This window comes from Pseudorca crassidens, chromosome X (genome assembly GCF_039906515.1).
Source record: "Pseudorca crassidens isolate mPseCra1 chromosome X, mPseCra1.hap1, whole genome shotgun sequence".
Lineage (NCBI taxonomy): Eukaryota > Metazoa > Chordata > Mammalia > Artiodactyla > Delphinidae > Pseudorca > Pseudorca crassidens.
In genome coordinates, this window is record NC_090317.1 from 115,609,852 (window position 1) to 115,626,067 (window position 16,216).

At 42.7% G+C, this 16,216-nt stretch overlaps 1 protein-coding gene across 1 annotated transcript in view; it reads left to right on the forward strand.

Annotated features, from left to right (window-relative positions):
- The first annotated feature begins 5,022 nt into the window (after nt 1-5,022).
- SMPX (small muscle protein X-linked) overlaps nt 5,023-16,216 on the forward strand; it is a 54,430-nt gene continuing 43,236 nt past the window's right edge. The window contains exons 1-2 of the mRNA XM_067722769.1: nt 5,023-5,225; nt 9,258-9,314. Of these exons, the coding sequence (XP_067578870.1) occupies nt 9,276-9,314 (39 nt within the window). The 5' untranslated portion in view covers nt 5,023-5,225; nt 9,258-9,275. The remainder of the gene's footprint in view (nt 5,226-9,257; nt 9,315-16,216) is intronic.

A 16,216-nucleotide genomic window follows, 5' to 3' on the forward strand; every position in this document is an offset into this window, starting at 1 on the left:
AGGCTTCTCATTGTGGTGGCTTCTCTTGTTATGGAGCACAGGCTCTAGGCGTGCGGGATTCAATAGTTGTGGCGCACAGGATTAGTTGCTCCGTGGCATGTGGGATCTTCCCGGACCAGGGCTTGAACCCGTGTCCCCTGCAATGGCAGGTGGATTCTTAACCACTGCGCTACCAGGGAAGTCCCCTAATTGCTTACTTTTAAATTTCTGTATTAGCTCATTGCAAACTGGTAACATACAGTTTGCAAATGGGCACTGGTGCATGGACCACATTATGAGTAGCACTGGCTTACAGTGAAATAGTATTCTCATGGGAAAGGATGACTTAGCTAAAAGCTGGGAGTGCAATTTTTCTGAGGACAGAGGAGCAGATACTGTGCTTTTGGAGATGGAAGTCTGAATTCACCTCTGAGGCTAGATAGCCCCTTTATTTGGGCAAGGAAAATATTTGGGGAAAAAAAGCTCTTGAGCTGTACAAATGTGAAACAGAGGTCTCTTTTTGAAATGAGAAGTCTGTAGACAAGGAGATGCTAAATTCTTTTGCATAATTATATAGAAGATTTTTTCCTATGGGTAGAGTTATAACTCTGCACATTACTTCTTAGAAAAACAATTTTTCCTGTCTGTGGGTATTCGTGGAAGAAAGCTAAGTTCCAAGGAAGGAGACGGGAGCATGGCCACTGCATCATGGCATACGACAGGGGCTAAGGAGAGAAGTGGCTTGGCTCACACAGTCAGGTAAGGAAGGAAGTCATCACATAGTATGTACCTCAGGGGACCAGCCTTGTCACCTGCTCTCCTGCATGAAAAACAAGCATTGATTTGTTCATAGTTATGGGGTCAAAAATTTAAATTGAACACAGAAGTGAACGCTATGGGAAAATAAGAGTGTTTTCAAAGGTCATAGCTAGTTTCTTTTTCATAATTCTTTTTTCCTAGCTAATCATTCTTCGTTTGCTAATATTTTCTTCTCTCTGTCAGCCTACACAGTTTTTTGTTGTTGTTTTTTGTTTGTTTGTTTTGTGGGGAGAGGTTACATGTTTACACATAATGGTACAAATAGTTATCTGTTAATTCATTTAAAAATGTTCATATTATGATTTATTTTCCTCTTTGCCCAAACTGTAGGTGGGCCCAGGATAGAGAAGAACTGAGCAAAGAGGAACCTGAAAGAAGCCTGTAATTTGGGGTACATGATAGGAGTCTTACCCACGAGAGCATTGAGGGACTGGGCAATGGTTTGAGCAGCTTGGCTCTCTCTGTTGGCTTGTATGTAGAGGAACAAGGGGAAACCCATGGAATTTGGACCCTGAAGACTTAGATTTGGGTTTTGACTTGGACATTTGTTAGGCACGTGAGTTTACCTTTTTCAGGATGATTTGTCATTTATAAAATGGAGATAAATAAAAACAACATCTGCTTCACAAAGTGGTAAGGATTAAATGAGATTCTGTGTGTGAAAGCACATTTTCCACTATAAAACTCTATATGTATGTGTGTATCTTGTCTACACAACTACCATTCTCTTTCGTCTTCATTGCTAAGAGCATCCTGATTTTATATGAGATATTTGAGCTTAGCTAATCATTTCTACTCCATTCACCCTCCACTACTTATTTATTTTCTTAGCTTCCTTTGCAGCCATGAGACCCAGTTCCAGCCAACGAGATGTAAGGGGAGGTCTGCTGGGGCTTTGGGAGAGTTTCCTCCCTGACAAGAGGAGAGCCACTTTTCCCACCATCACTGCCATTCTGTATTGTTTGGATGCTAGTGAAAGATCCTGATTCTTGGAGCTGTGGAAGCCATTTTGAGAACATGAGGTAAGAAGCATGAGGATGAAAAGCTGACTTGTAGAGAGTGGCAGAGTAGAAGAACTGGAAGTTGCCTGGGTCTTTTTGACTTCATAAAATTTCTGAACCAATCTGGAACTACCTCACTTCAGGTTTCTAGGTTTGTGAGATGGTTAAATGACTTTATTGATTGAGCCACTGCTAGTCAGGTATTCTGTTACTTGCAACTAAATGCATCCTACCTGATACCATGTGCATAGTGCTTATGTGGGAGCGTGCATGTGAGTGTGCTTCCTTGAGGACTTTGGTGTAACAGGTGAGAACACTAAATATGGGAGTCAAAAAGCTGGGATAACTGGCTCTGAATTAACACTCTGAGCCTCGACTTACTGATCTATACAATGGGAATAATACCACTTAACCCACAGTGTAGTTGGGAGGGCTAAATGAAATATATAATAACTACAAATGAAAATGCTTTGCAACTCCACAAGGGTTATATAGACCTAAGGTGTTCTTAGATATCCTCCTGCTGTTGGACTGCCGTGGAGGAGGGATGAAGGCATGCAGGTAGAAATGACTTAAGTGAATTTGGTTTTTGTCAACAACCCCCAATGCTGCCCCTCTTTCATGATCTCCAGTGAAATATTCCCAAAGGTCTCAAGCTGTCCCCTCAATGCCCAGTACTGTCTAGTTCTCCGTTTCTCATATTTAAAGATGCTTTCTTATTCCTTCTTCTCCCATTTCAGTTTCCCCAATAAGACATGGACTCATCTTGTGCCTGTCACCTCAGGCCCAGTTAATTGTTGCCCACCAATGCAGTTATGTGTTGGTGTGTGCCCGGGGCTTTCTCTGTTATACAAGGCCTTAAACTGATGGGGTGACAAGAGTAGATCACGGAAAAGCACTTGGCTTCTTAGTGCTTTTTGGGGGACCTCAGTTGGGAGGGCTGTTCAGGTCACAACTATTCCCCTCTCTGGGAAGGACCTCCTCCATAGGTGTGCACCCCAATGGCCTCCTGTATGCTAGGTGACCTGGCCAGGAGTTTGGTGATTGACTCAGGATGGGGCAATCAGAACCCTGGGATTTTAAAAACTGGAGTGGGAGAAATAGATTTGGCACTCTCTAGTGAGGTCTGAGTTCTTGGTTCTGGTTAGTTCTGAGGCCCACCTGCACCCCATGCCTTTCCTGCCACACTATGAAGCTTTCCCAGTGAACCCCCTTGTCTTGGTTTGGGTTGCATCAAATCCAGACACGGAGACAAGGACTTGATCTTGTTTGATTGGTGGTGTATTTGGGTGATGATCCCAGAGAACGTAAGTGAGGGAGTGGGGAAGTGAGAGAGAGAAAGGAAAAAACCAATAAGGGTGTAATAATGAGCAAGTCGTTTCCTGCTGTGGGCAACTGAAGCTCAGTCCTGCTGGGGACCTCTGGAAACTGGACCATATCTCACAGTCATTCCACCAGAGGATGGGGAGGTGGGGCGTTTATCACCGACTTCCATCCCTACTGGCTGAGATTTGTCCCTAGGGGTGTCTGCTCCCTGGCACTTCTGGGTCATGCCTGCAGCACACCCAGGCAGCCTGCCTTGGAGATGGAGAGAGCCCCAATGTGGAGGAGCAGAGAGATTCAGGTTTTTGAGGTGAGAAGCTGACAGTGTCCTGCGGACTGTCTATAGCTGCAGAACTCAGGTGGGCAGAGCAATATTGAGAAAGACATCAACAGTGTCTGCCACACCTCCTCAGGGCTTAAACTAGTTCACTTTGCGTTTCTGTCACTTATGGCTACAGAAGTCCCGATTATGAAGCTCGCCTCAGTTCTTCCCACAGAGGCAGCTACGTCCACGTTGGGCCAGCCTTGTGTACAAGGCACTGCCGCCAGGAGCACTTTCCTTAACATATGCCACACCAGTAGCTACTGAGGGGTCAGTGGGGGCAAAAGGACTGTGGCAAAATGTATGGGCTGGCTGCAGGGCCAGGGGTCAAAAATGGCTCGTTGTTGTCTGGTGAAGGGCTCTGAACACAGAGGAGCAGCCAAACTCTGGGGAAATATTAAGGTGCCTACCCTAATCTCTTCCCCAGTGTGTAAAGAACTCACTTTTGCTGCCATATGATCTCAAAGTACAATGTCTAAACTGAATTTTGAAGACACAATTCTTTTAAACAGCACATGAACAGAACTTAATGGTGAACCCCAAACTGAGATGATGCACAATTATCTGCTGACCTCCTAAGTTACTGGAAAGTTGGTTTTCTCTTTACTCACCTGAAATCAAGTGTTCGGAATGCATTCAGTTGCAGGGAACTCACATCTGACTTTAAGGGCTCATACAGATCGGAGCTTCTTTGCCTCACATAACGAGAGGACTGGTTGCTGGTGATGGGTCAGCAGCTGACCGTGCTGTGAGGGACTCAGTCATCCCTCACTTTCATCCACTGGATGAATTATAAGTGAGTCCACTCTGTTTAGTCCTTCTACTGAAGGGGAGTTCTATGCAAAGGTAGTTTTAGAGGCTAGAGAAGTAAAAAAAAAAAAAAAAAATTAAAAGTAGTGTTAAAAATAATGAGCATGTGCTTTAGGATTTGGCAGTGTTCTCTTTAAAAAGTGTTTTGCCTCATACCTGGTCCTGGCCCTTGTCATACTTAAGATAGATACTTTCTCTTTTGTTTTGTTCTGTTGCCTCATGTGCTGTAGGGCCAAAGTCATTGCCACGAGTAGGGGCAGTATAGAGCAGAGAGAGTAAGGACTCTGGGCCCTGGAACCACACGAGTCAGTTGATCTGTGACCATTTCTGACCGACGAAAAGGATGATATCTGGTAGTTCATCATAATCTGACTGAGTGTTGATTATGAAATAACTTTCTCAGCTCCTCAGTGACCAAGCAAGGACTCAAACACTGTTTGTGGTGCCGTGCCGCCTCTCTCCAATTTTTTTTGAACACTTTGGGTCTTCTCACCTCTGGGTAATAAAGCTAAAGATAGAAATTTTCCTACTTTTCAAACTTTCCTGTGCCCCCTCAGAAGTTGTGAGAAAACACAACCAGCGTCTTCTGGAAGATTAGGAAGGCAGTAAGATTCCGGAGCCACCTTCCGGCTGACATTTGAGCCCTCCTTTCAGCACGGTCAAGCCTTTTGGAGGCAGCGTATGGCTTGTATCAAACTCTATATTTAGGAAGAACAACTGTGAGCTATGACAGGAATTCTCTTTAACACTTATCCTTAAACCGAGTTCCCCTCCAGCCCCGAGCCAGGAGCAGCTCTCAATACCGGGTGAGGCACAGAGCACTTGAGCTATTTCAGCCACATGAAAAGCATCGGAACTGAGATCGCAGCTCAGAGGACACCGGGCGTCCCTTCCACTCACTGAGAAGCCTTGTACTCTTGCACCTGGCTGCCTGGAACTTTCCTCAGGCAGGAAACAAGTACATAAAGCAGGTAAGCAGGAGGACCCAGCTCAGGCAACTGGGCTTTCTGAAGGAAATTTCCTTGCTACCTAACTTGAAGTGGCTACTTATAACTTTGTAGGCTTGTAACCAGTGGGTGTAGCTTCCTTGTAAATTCACTGTTCATTGGTGATGTTGCTGCTTCTGTTTTATAAATTGTTGGGGGGCGGGGAGGTTGAAAGGATATCGAACTAAAAGTAGTTTTCATTGATAGGGACATTAAGAAAATTTCCATGGTCCAGATATGATGACTGTGACCCTGAACATGAGATCATTTTGATTCTTATGGCCAGGATTACAGTCAGTCAGCTGCAGACTGATTCGGGCTGTAAGCCTAGAAATAATCAGGAGAATTTGGGTCAGAGAAAAGCTATAATGCTAGCTCTTTGGTTTACCTAAATGCAAATTATTGCCAGAGCTGTTAACACAGTACAAGTTTAAAACGCTTTTCTCCTCTCCCTAAGCACCAGGCTTGGCCTCAGTGATAAAGTTCTATCAACCTATAAATCCATTAATACTCCAGACCCATCTTTTTGAAAGCCTCACTTCAATCGCAGTGTTCCCCATACCCAGCAGAGTAGAGGGCAGCAGCCCTGTCTCTCCCTATGTGGGCACCAGATTATGATACGTGGCAATGCTGAGTGTCTCTTCGCTCTCGGCATATCTCAGGCAGAGTTGAATAAAGACTTAGTTCGGACAGCTGAACATCTTTCTACACCCTTCTTGGGAATTATTTTTAGCAGCAGACAGAAGATAATTCCCTGTGAGACTGAGCTGTAGCCACTTAATTGACCTTTAAAAAGAACAAACGAAGCCCCCTCTCTCCATATATTGATTTATTTTCCTCTGAATCCCTGCTTATTAAATTAGCGATATTAATGTTGACAAATTTTTAGTAAGTGAAAGAGTCTTACTTAGAAGTCAGATATTAGATGCTGTCCAATCAAATATACAATATACCAGCAGAGGTATATTGTACATGACTCAGCATACGGACCATTAAAGATCCCCACTGACTTGCAGAACTGCCAGGAAAGCTCAACTGTGCTAAGCCGGCAAGCATTTCCATTGTAGTATAGGCTTTGTAAAAGTCAATGGTACAACTTTCCATGTTCTCAAATTGTAGCCAGAACCAGGAGACACAGTAATAGAGTGCTTTAAAGAGTACCTCTTTGGATGAAAAGCTGTGGCCCCGGTGTGAGTGGAGTTGTGCATCTAAGGCATAGCTTTCTTTTTTGGTCCTGGGATGAGGCATGCAGATACAGAAGGAAGGTGCATTCTACACCCTGCATCCTTAATGGAGGTGAACGCAGGGCCAGGGAAAGAGCCAGGGAACACTGTCTATTTTTATTCATCAGTGTGCTTTGCCCTGATTTCTCTGAGAATAATGAGGACAGCGGGAACGGCTGCAGAAATGATTTACACAAACGTTATCTAGCCCGTTTGCAAGGAATGAGAGCTGGGATCTGACCAACTTTCTAGAGGTGTCTGTCTCGCAGACTGACGTATATGTTAAGAAGGAATTTGTATGCAAATGAGATTATACCAATGCTATACAAGGCCCAAGGAATATCCATCCGCTAGGCTGAGAGGTCCACAAAATACAAAGCAATCCAGGACTTTAGCGAAAAAACAAAATCAGCCTAATTTAAAAAAAAGTCAATGCGGTATAAATAACACAATCATTCACTGCCTGATTTTTTCCCACATTTCAACTTGCTATTGTAATAACATAAAGAAATTCCTAATCCCCACATTTCAAATTGACATACAATAAATTTTTTAAAGTTCCCAAGTGATATTAGTTAAACTTTAATTGTACACGTACAGAGAATGCTATATGATGAGATATTTAAAGTCCTGTGAGAATTATTGCTTTGCATGTCTTCTAATAGCTTTTGAGGAATAGAAACATTAAAAATTAAACTACCAAGCTTTTCCTTTTGAAATTGAGCTGTATGTCCTAGATCCAAAAATTAAAAATCCTTCATTGACTTTTTGACACTGCAGGAAAGACAGCAACCTATCTGAAACATATCATAGAGCAAAAATTGATTCCTAATTGTTCAACTTGCTATTGCTTTTTAACTTTTTAACCATATAAAAAAATAAATTTATTTATTTTTTTATAAATTTATTTATTTTTGGCTGCTTTGGGTCTTCGTTGCTGTGCTCGGGCTTTCACTAGTTGTGGTGAGCGGGGGCTACTCTTCGTTGCGGTGCACAGGCTTCTCTTGTTGCCGAGCACGGGCTCCAGGTGCCTGGGCTTCAGTAGTTGTGGCACTCGGGCTCAGTAGTTGTGGCTCATGGGCTCTAGAGCGCAGGCTCAGTAGTTGTGGCACACGGGCTTAGTTGCTCTGCGGCATGTGGGATCTTCCCGGACCGGGGCTTGAACCCGTGTCCCCTGCATTGGCAGGCGGATTCTTAAGCACTGCGCCACCAGGGAAGTCCCTATTTTTTTAACCATATTGAAAATAATTCTACCTAGACCCTTATGCATGAAGGCTGTATCTGTATATTACCAAAACATTCAGGTGAAACTGTAAAAAAAAAAAATCCCATTGTTTTCATGTATGTGACTCCAAGGACTATATAGTTGAGTATACTAATTTCAGAGATTTAAAAAAATTATGTAATTGTTTAACTTTGTATAATAGAGCCTAAGACTTTGAAGACCTCAGAAAGAAAAAAAAGCAAGTTTTTCAGAGTTCTCAGATCGTAAATTTTATCTCTAAAGTGTGTGGGGCATCACTACAGCAGTTTTTACTCTGTACTTAGAGCTGTAGACCAGTATAGAACTAAAAAGTCTCCAGCTAAGGGCAATGGCAATAAAACAATACATATTTGCACCATGCTTTACAGTTTTCAAGGCATTTTCAGGAACCTTATGTCATTTTGATTCGTACCACAACCTGTGAAGTAGGTGAAATTTAAGGAAGAGGAAATGGGCCTAGAGATGTTGACTGACGTAGTCCAGAGGACACCGGACGTGCAACAAATGCCAACACGGCTCTCGGTGTTCACTGACTCACCAGTGAGCCCACACACTTACACCAGTCAACTGAGGAAACTCTAGTCAACCCAGTTTATCATTTGGGTTTAAAAAGCAGCGTGTTTTTAATTCACTGAATTTCAAACTTTTTCACTCCGTCCTGTCGACATTTAATAGACCTAGCTATAACATCACTTGTACAGAGCTGGGCTGTTCCCTGCTCCCTGAGCCCCAGTAAACCTCGGCCACTAGTCCCTGGGCTCTAAGTCAGGTCTCACGAACTGAAAGAAAGCAAAGGTCCTTTGGGAAGGAAGCACTGCTACCTCTTAGGGATCTGACATGGTCACATAAGTCCTATTTGCCTTCTGAGACTGATTCGTTAAAAGAAAAGAAGACAGAGGCGAGGCTTGCCTGCCAGCTGCCTGGTTGCCTGGTTTACAGAGCCCAGGCTCTGGACGCACAGAGCAGGGAGACGCGGCCCATGTCCCCCAGGTCTCTGTGCAGAACAGACACGAGCACAGCGAGCAGGGAGCATCGCAATAGTAAGAATGCGATACAGGCCATTTCTCTTTGGGTGTTTGACAGAGGCGAGGCGGTCCCGATGGACTGACGTGCAGCCCTGGCAACAACTCGGTTCAGATCAAAAGTTCAGTTTCAAGCAGAAAGCTTCTGAGGCCCCAAACAAAGGTGTTTTATTCCCACAACCTCTTTGCTTTGCTGTTCTTGGCAGGGGGGCAAGAGGGCAGGGAAGGAGATGATAGCGCCTTTCAAGTTTCTGATTGCCTATCATGAGCATCAGGGGAGAGGCATCTCAGCATTTCTCCTCCTGAATGATTTATCCAGCGCTCTAGTGTTCCCTCTCCCTGAGGCATTAGGAAGGAGAGTCTCTAAGTAACCGGAAACTGAGACTGAAAGAATATATGGCCAGTGAAAGGGGTGACTGCCCAGTTGAATCATGAGTTAAATTCAAATTTATCACGATTGAGAATCTGAATGCCGCCACCTCTAACAGTTTCTTACCTGTTTTTTTAGGGATAAGACCTTGTCGATATGTCGAAACAGCCAGTTTCCAATGTCAGAGCCATCCAGGTAAGTAGACATATTTGTGTTTTAACATCAGCAACTTCCAGTCTGTTTGCTTAATAAATCAGACTTTTTGTGACTGTTCACCCCAACTGATGATTCACTTCAAAAAGAAAAGAAAGACTCGTGTAAGGTACAATTAAGGAAGGATATAAGGCTGGTAATGTATAACTGAGAAGGGAGAAGCTATTTTTGTAAGGGAGTCAAAGTTTATAAATGAGAATTAAATGGTCTTCTACAAAAATGCAGTGTGTATGTTTTTTGATATGCTTTTTGATGTGTAAGTTTTTGATATGCTCATCGATGGGAATTTAACAATTCAATTTCCATTTTTATATCCAATTGAGTTTGTTGACTCATCTGTTTAGAATACATCTTTCTTTAAATAACATCCTTTTCTTGTCTAGTGTTCTTCCCAAGGCTTGGGTATTTATCTTTTAAGGTCCGTATGCTATTATGTCTCCTCATGCCCTCTCAACAAACAAATTCTTTGGTTGTTTCATCTGACTTAAGTGTTACCCACAATAAGGGGAGGGGGAAGCAGGCATTTTGGAACACAAATACAATTATGGAGAAAATTTTAGTATTTGTTTTGACTCAGTACTAAATTTGTTATTTCTCTTAAGAGCTTGGTGTTTAACTCTCAAGTGGCTCCCATACTGAGACGGTGGGCACAATGCTTTATCGTAAAATTCCATCTTTCCTTTCCATCAAGATGGAGCCTTTTGTACTTTCTCTAAAGGAACTTTAAAACTTTTTTTCCCTGGGCTTTCCTGAATACTGCACAGCATATGGTAGTTTCTGAATACTTGGGGTCTGATGCACCATCATACATACACCTACTCATAAACGACTGTATTTTGAAGGGACATGCATGTGGTTAGATTGTGGTGTGAGGAATCCTAGCACACAGCGGTGGTGGAAGTGGGTGGAGGGACGTATCTTTACCCGTCATGACTAATGCATAGCCTCAAATGGATGGGGTTCTTAACTGGTAAGATATATAACAACCTCTGGAAACCTGTCACAGAACAAACCACCAAGGAAGGGCCTATTGGCAAGGATTCAACTCTGCATTGCCATGTTTGGCCCTCTGGTGTCCACCTAGTGAGTTTCTGATGTACGTACCCTGACATTGGTAGTAGAATTCATTTTGCCTCCCAGGCCTGTGAGCATCCTTGAGCCTTTGAAACTTCTCTTTTACCCAGTGTGTATAGCTGTTAGTGGCATGGGCTGTGAAGCCAGATTAGTGGAGTTTGAATCCTTAATCCATTTTGTACTGGTGTGGGATCACGGGGAAAACCACTTTACCTACTTTACTTCTCTGCCTCTGTTTCCACATCTGTAAAATGGGGACAGTACTCACCTCCTAGGGCTACACGTATAAGATGCTTAAAACAGCACAGTAAGCCCTCATTAAGGGTCACATTGTTACTATAATACTTATCATTCCGGAATGCTCTGTGTTAAAGTGACAAAAAATAATACCATTTAATCACTGCATTTGAAGCTGTCAAAGTGCTAAACATAAAATTTCCTTTCTATTTTGCAGGACACAAAAACATAGTCTCTCAGGCTGCCTTTTATTCTCTTCCTTTTATAGCTGAAAGTGTGTTGATTTTTCTTCCTTAGTGCTTCCTGGCCTCCCTCAAATCTACACTGAAAATTCACCCGTATTTTACCTATTAATTTTGACCTTGATATATTTTTAGGTCTGTAATATTTAAAAAGCTGCTATTGACTGTTCTCAATAGCTGTTATTATACTGCATTTTAAAAAAAATCCATCTACTCTACCAACAAAGGCAGTGCTTCCTTATGGATGTGGTATTGCCTCTCTCAATATATTTTATGCCAGACAGAAAGCCTAACTTAATGCACCTTCAAATGAAATACTATTTCTTGTGGCTAAATAGGATCTGCACTATCTGATATTTTCCTATCATTTCTGCATTAAATGTAGGGTCTATTAAATAAAATATGAAAATGGTTACTCTATACAAAATGCTTTGTAGTAGGAACATTACCTAGGCTATGGTCTTGTGTGGAACAAATAGAAACCCCAGCTGATGAAGGAGTGCCCTTGTTGTATAAGTACTAAAGATCTTAAATGTTCCATTCAACACACTCTAGTCACTTCTTTTTATTAGGATCTCATTTCCAATTCAGTTCAACTGTCACATTCTGGGTGCATACTTTGTTCCAGGCACCATACTAAGTGTTGGCTATGCAAAGATGAACTGAAACCTGATCCTTGAGTTTGAGGAGCTCATGGTCTCCAGGACTCACTAGCTATGCGACTTTGGGCAAATTGTTTTATCCTCTTTGTGTCTCAGTTTCCTCATCTGTCAAGTGGGGAATTAATAACGTGAGCTCATAGGGTTCCTGCGAGGGTTAAATGAATCAATACTTGTAAGTGCTTAGGCTAGTTCCTGGCTCATTGTAATTGCTCAGTAAATATTAGCCATTATCATCAATCATCATCATCGTAATCATGTAGTTCAACAGTTCCCAAAGTGCGTCTCCTGGAATAGCAGTTTTATGGGATGTTGTTAGTTAAAGGGTTCCATGCTAAAGTGTTTGGGAACACAACATTAAGCAAAGTTGAATGGGATCTTTACTGCAGGATTTCTCAGAGTCCATAACTTGCTAATGGCTTCATATATTTCCAAGAAGGCAGTGATGTATACAATGTTTTCTAAACATATTGGACCTTTTAAATGAGTATCTTGTAGGATAGTATTTTGCAGTGCAAACTTCTAGAAGTAATGACTTAGATCTCTAAGTTTTTTTTGTTTGGATTGAGCAAACTTAAGCCTCTGTCAACCATATTTCTAACAGTCAGGCATAGGTAGTTGAATTACTGCACTTATGTACACCAGACAACATGGAGCCAAATGGTTATAAATCTCTACCTGGCCACTCACTAACTCTGTGACCTTAGTTCACCCTTAGTTTACCCTTCTGTAAAATGTGGACATTCATACTACTTAACAGGATTGTTATAATGAATACACAAAATAATGTATGGCAGGTGCCTAGTTTATAGCACACAAAGTCCTTAAGAGATGGCTCTTCTAATTATCCAAGTAAGTAATGCATGGAATGGCCTTGTTTTCTCTTCAGCTGCTTCCATCTCCTCCCTGCCCCAGAATAAGCGGGAGGCCAGAATCAGACCCACCCTCAGAGGAGATGGACAGTTGTCTTTCACATCCACACTGAAGAAGAGATGGCCTTTGAATTGTAAGGGGATTCTAGCTAAGTCTGCATTACTTTTCAGTTGTATTAGTGAAATCTCATTTATCGCAGGGACATAAAAACATCCTGAAGGAGTCAGCTGATTCTTCCATAGTCTGCAGAGGGCCTTTGTCTCCTAAGCAGCTGATAAGGCTCTAGACCAGACGCTGGCCCACCTTTTCTGTAAAGGACCAGATAGTAATCAATACTTTAAGATTTACAGATCACTGGGCCTCTGCTGCACTATTCAGCTCTACTGTTACAGCACAAAAGCAGCCATAGGCAATACATACATGAATGGGTGTGGCTGTGTGCCAATGAAAGTTTATTTACAAAAACAGGTGGCAGGTTGGATGTGGCCCATGGGCCGTAGTTTGCTGACCCCAGTTCTGTGCTCTGTAGGCTGCTTGTTTAACCCCACTGTTGATGGGAATGGAGTTGCAACCAAGGTAACATCAGCACACTAGGCACAGTGGGTCTGATCCTTTCAGATGAAAGAATTTGACATGACAGGTGGTGGGGAAAGCTAGAGCTGCCGGGAAATCTAATCCCATCAGCGATCTGTTTGGTAAGTCTAATGAGACCAAGTGACACTGACCACTGGCAGCACCTGCCTGTCCTTCCCCTTCTTCCTGAACACACCCCCTTTGGCAACTGCCATGGGCCTCCCCAGGGCCTCAGCCCACCCAGAGCCAATGTCCTCTGAGTCGTCACTGGCCCTTTCTCTTCACCACTGATCAAAGTAAGCTGAGTGTTATTTGTCCTTTCACGTGAGATCTGAGAGTTTCATGGTTGAACGGAAAAGAGTCCTGTGCCCTAGTCATAGCTCTGCTCCGTGACTTCACCCCCGGTCCTCATGAGCTGCAAAGGGCAGGGGGCGGGGATGTTGCATTAAATGACCTGTAAGCTTCTGTCCAGCTTCTAATAGTCCATGAACTTCTTGAGAATAACTTCTAAGGTTTATTATTAGGACGATAATAATAGTCAGTTTCTTCAGGGTTTACTATGTACTTGGCACAGTGCAATGGGATTTCCATGGATTATAATGAAAGGTTTGGAGAAGCAAAAAAACTCACCCAGGATCACACAGCCTGTGAGTAGGAGAGTCAGGAACTGAACCCGAGTTGCCTGATCCCAAAGCCCACGTTTGGAACCATTTTGCAACAGTGACTAGTCTTATTACTTACTATCTCCAGTCTGGCACCGAGAGTGAAGATGGAGGAGTGGGTGTAATCATAACTACCAAGGCTACTTGAAGGACAATTACCATTTTATGGATGCTGGGTCCTCCCTTTTAAAGCCCTCAACCGACATTCAGAAACGGTGCCAGCATTTCAGCAGAAGCAGCTAATAGCTTACCCTGATTAAAGTCATCTTAAATGTAAGTTGGCTAGGAGTGAAAAGTACAAAGTAAAGTGACTCAGTAACAAACATGGTCTTGAAATACAAATGACCATGGCCACTGAATCCCACCTCTCTGCTTAATTGACTTAATCAAGCTGCTCGTGAAACTAAAACTAACTCCTTTATCATACATTTTAGAGGAATGATTATATGAGCCTTGCATCATTAGTTAGTGTATGGCTTCCTACTATGGGAAGTTTCCACTGTCACCCAATCCATGTGTAGAACAGAATATCTTGATGCCCTGAGTTTTAGTACTTCTTTCCCTTCCCCACCCGTTACCATTGCTCTTCCACTCTCCATTGCTCAGGGCATAAGGGCTCCGTGGAAGAAAAGAGCCCGACAAAAATATTTACAGACAGGTGTTAGGGACTCTAATTCCATCTAGGACTTCCAGTTTATAAAAGGTTTCAGGTATGTGACAATCCTTTGTACAAAGGAACAGACTAAAACCACCCATGGCTGGTCAGTTAATCAAATACATTTATTAAAGCAAATAATAGGGGCTTCCCTGGTGGCGCAGTGGTTGAGAGTCCGCCTGCCGATGCAGGGGACACGGGTTCGTGCCCCGGTCCGGGAAGATCCCACATGCCGCGGAGCGGCTGGGCCCGTGAGCCATGGCCGCTGAGCCTGTGCTCCACAACGGGAGAGGCTGCAACAGTGAGAGGCTCGCGTACCGCAAAAAAATAAAAAAGCTAATAATAATAATGATGATACATACCTTCCTTTACTAGTGCATTTAAATGCGAAAGATAAAATATGAACTTTCATTTGTCACATGTTTTTCCTTTGACCTTGGATCTACTGTTTCTTTCTTAGGTAAACCACTATAACACAGTGTTTATGATTTCCACTGCTGGTTTCTTTGAAGTGTAGCCAGAACTTGAAATGTAGCAGTTTGACTCTAGAGCTACCTCCAGCTGGTGATCTTTGCTGCTCTGCCAGGGCTCCATATTGGTGACATACACTGACTAAGGGATGTCATTTTTTGAGGCTGACATTCACAAGTACTTCAGAAATATAACCTGCCTTCAACCGATTGTAGACATTCTCTTAATAGCTGTACGATACATTATTGAAATCTACTTTCCCCTGGATGACAAGACTACAGTTGAGTCACTCAGAAAATTATTGAAGAGAACAAAAAGTGTTGAGAACAGAGGGGAAAAAAAACACAACAACCTTTCAGTATGAAACATCATGGGTGAAAAACTGGCTGAGTGGGAGTTTCTCAAAATTGTATTGAGTGGGAAAGTTCTGTGTGTTCTGAATCTATTTCACATTTCAAGAATCCCTAAAGACAAAGAAGTCATGCATTCTAGCGATACAGAGCTTTATTTTAAAATGGGTTGGATATATTTTAGTTGGTGTGTGTATGTGTGTGTGTGTGTGTGTGTGTGTGTCTGTCTGTCTGTCTTCCTAATCTAGGCTAATATATCAAATAAGAAATCTTTTAAAATTAGCTATTGGGAAAACACCCCTGTTTCTGAGAGTCTTCTGTGAAGATGCTAGAAATCTCAAAATGTCATATCCTGCTCCATTCAGAGAAGGACTAGGACTGTAAGAATAGGAGAGCACAGAAAGAAATATTGTAAAATGCAACCCTATAGGGGCTCCTCTTCCAGCGGCTGGGAGAAAGCCATGGGGGAGGCTATAGATTCTGGCAGGTACTGTTGGAGACCTTGGAAAACTAAAGATAGAACCCGTGGGGAGTCATCTGAAACAAATATGCAATGGCAGGAAACTCCAAAAGCCTGAGCGCTAAAAGGAGAGACTGAGTGGGGACGAAAAGGGAGGGGGAGATAAGAGAACAAGGGCTCTGGAAAGCAAAGTGGAGTGGGATTGTCAGTATCCAGTGGCTAGCAGCTACAGAATCCAGCCCACTGGGGAAAGATGCCATTGCACTGTAAGTCACACAGGAGTGGCTGTGGAGGGAATACTGTTTCCAGAATTCTCGGGCTCAAAGCCTGGAGCCAAGCAAGAGAACAATACAAATAATTAAGGGACTAGTGGAATTAACTTACAGGGAATTCTTTCGGCTTTTCTTCACCTGGTGAGATCAAGTGTAGTATTCATTTCACATCAGATAGGTCTATTATCAGGGAACTGTATCCTGTTCTGGCAAAAGATGATCTAGTAGATTTTTTCCATTCCAACTTTGAGGATGTAACAAAGTATGTATAGCTTGGGAAAGTGATGCACTGGGTCTGCTACATCAGGGGCATATTTAGAAATATTTAAGATTAATAAATCTCAAGGAGGGAATAA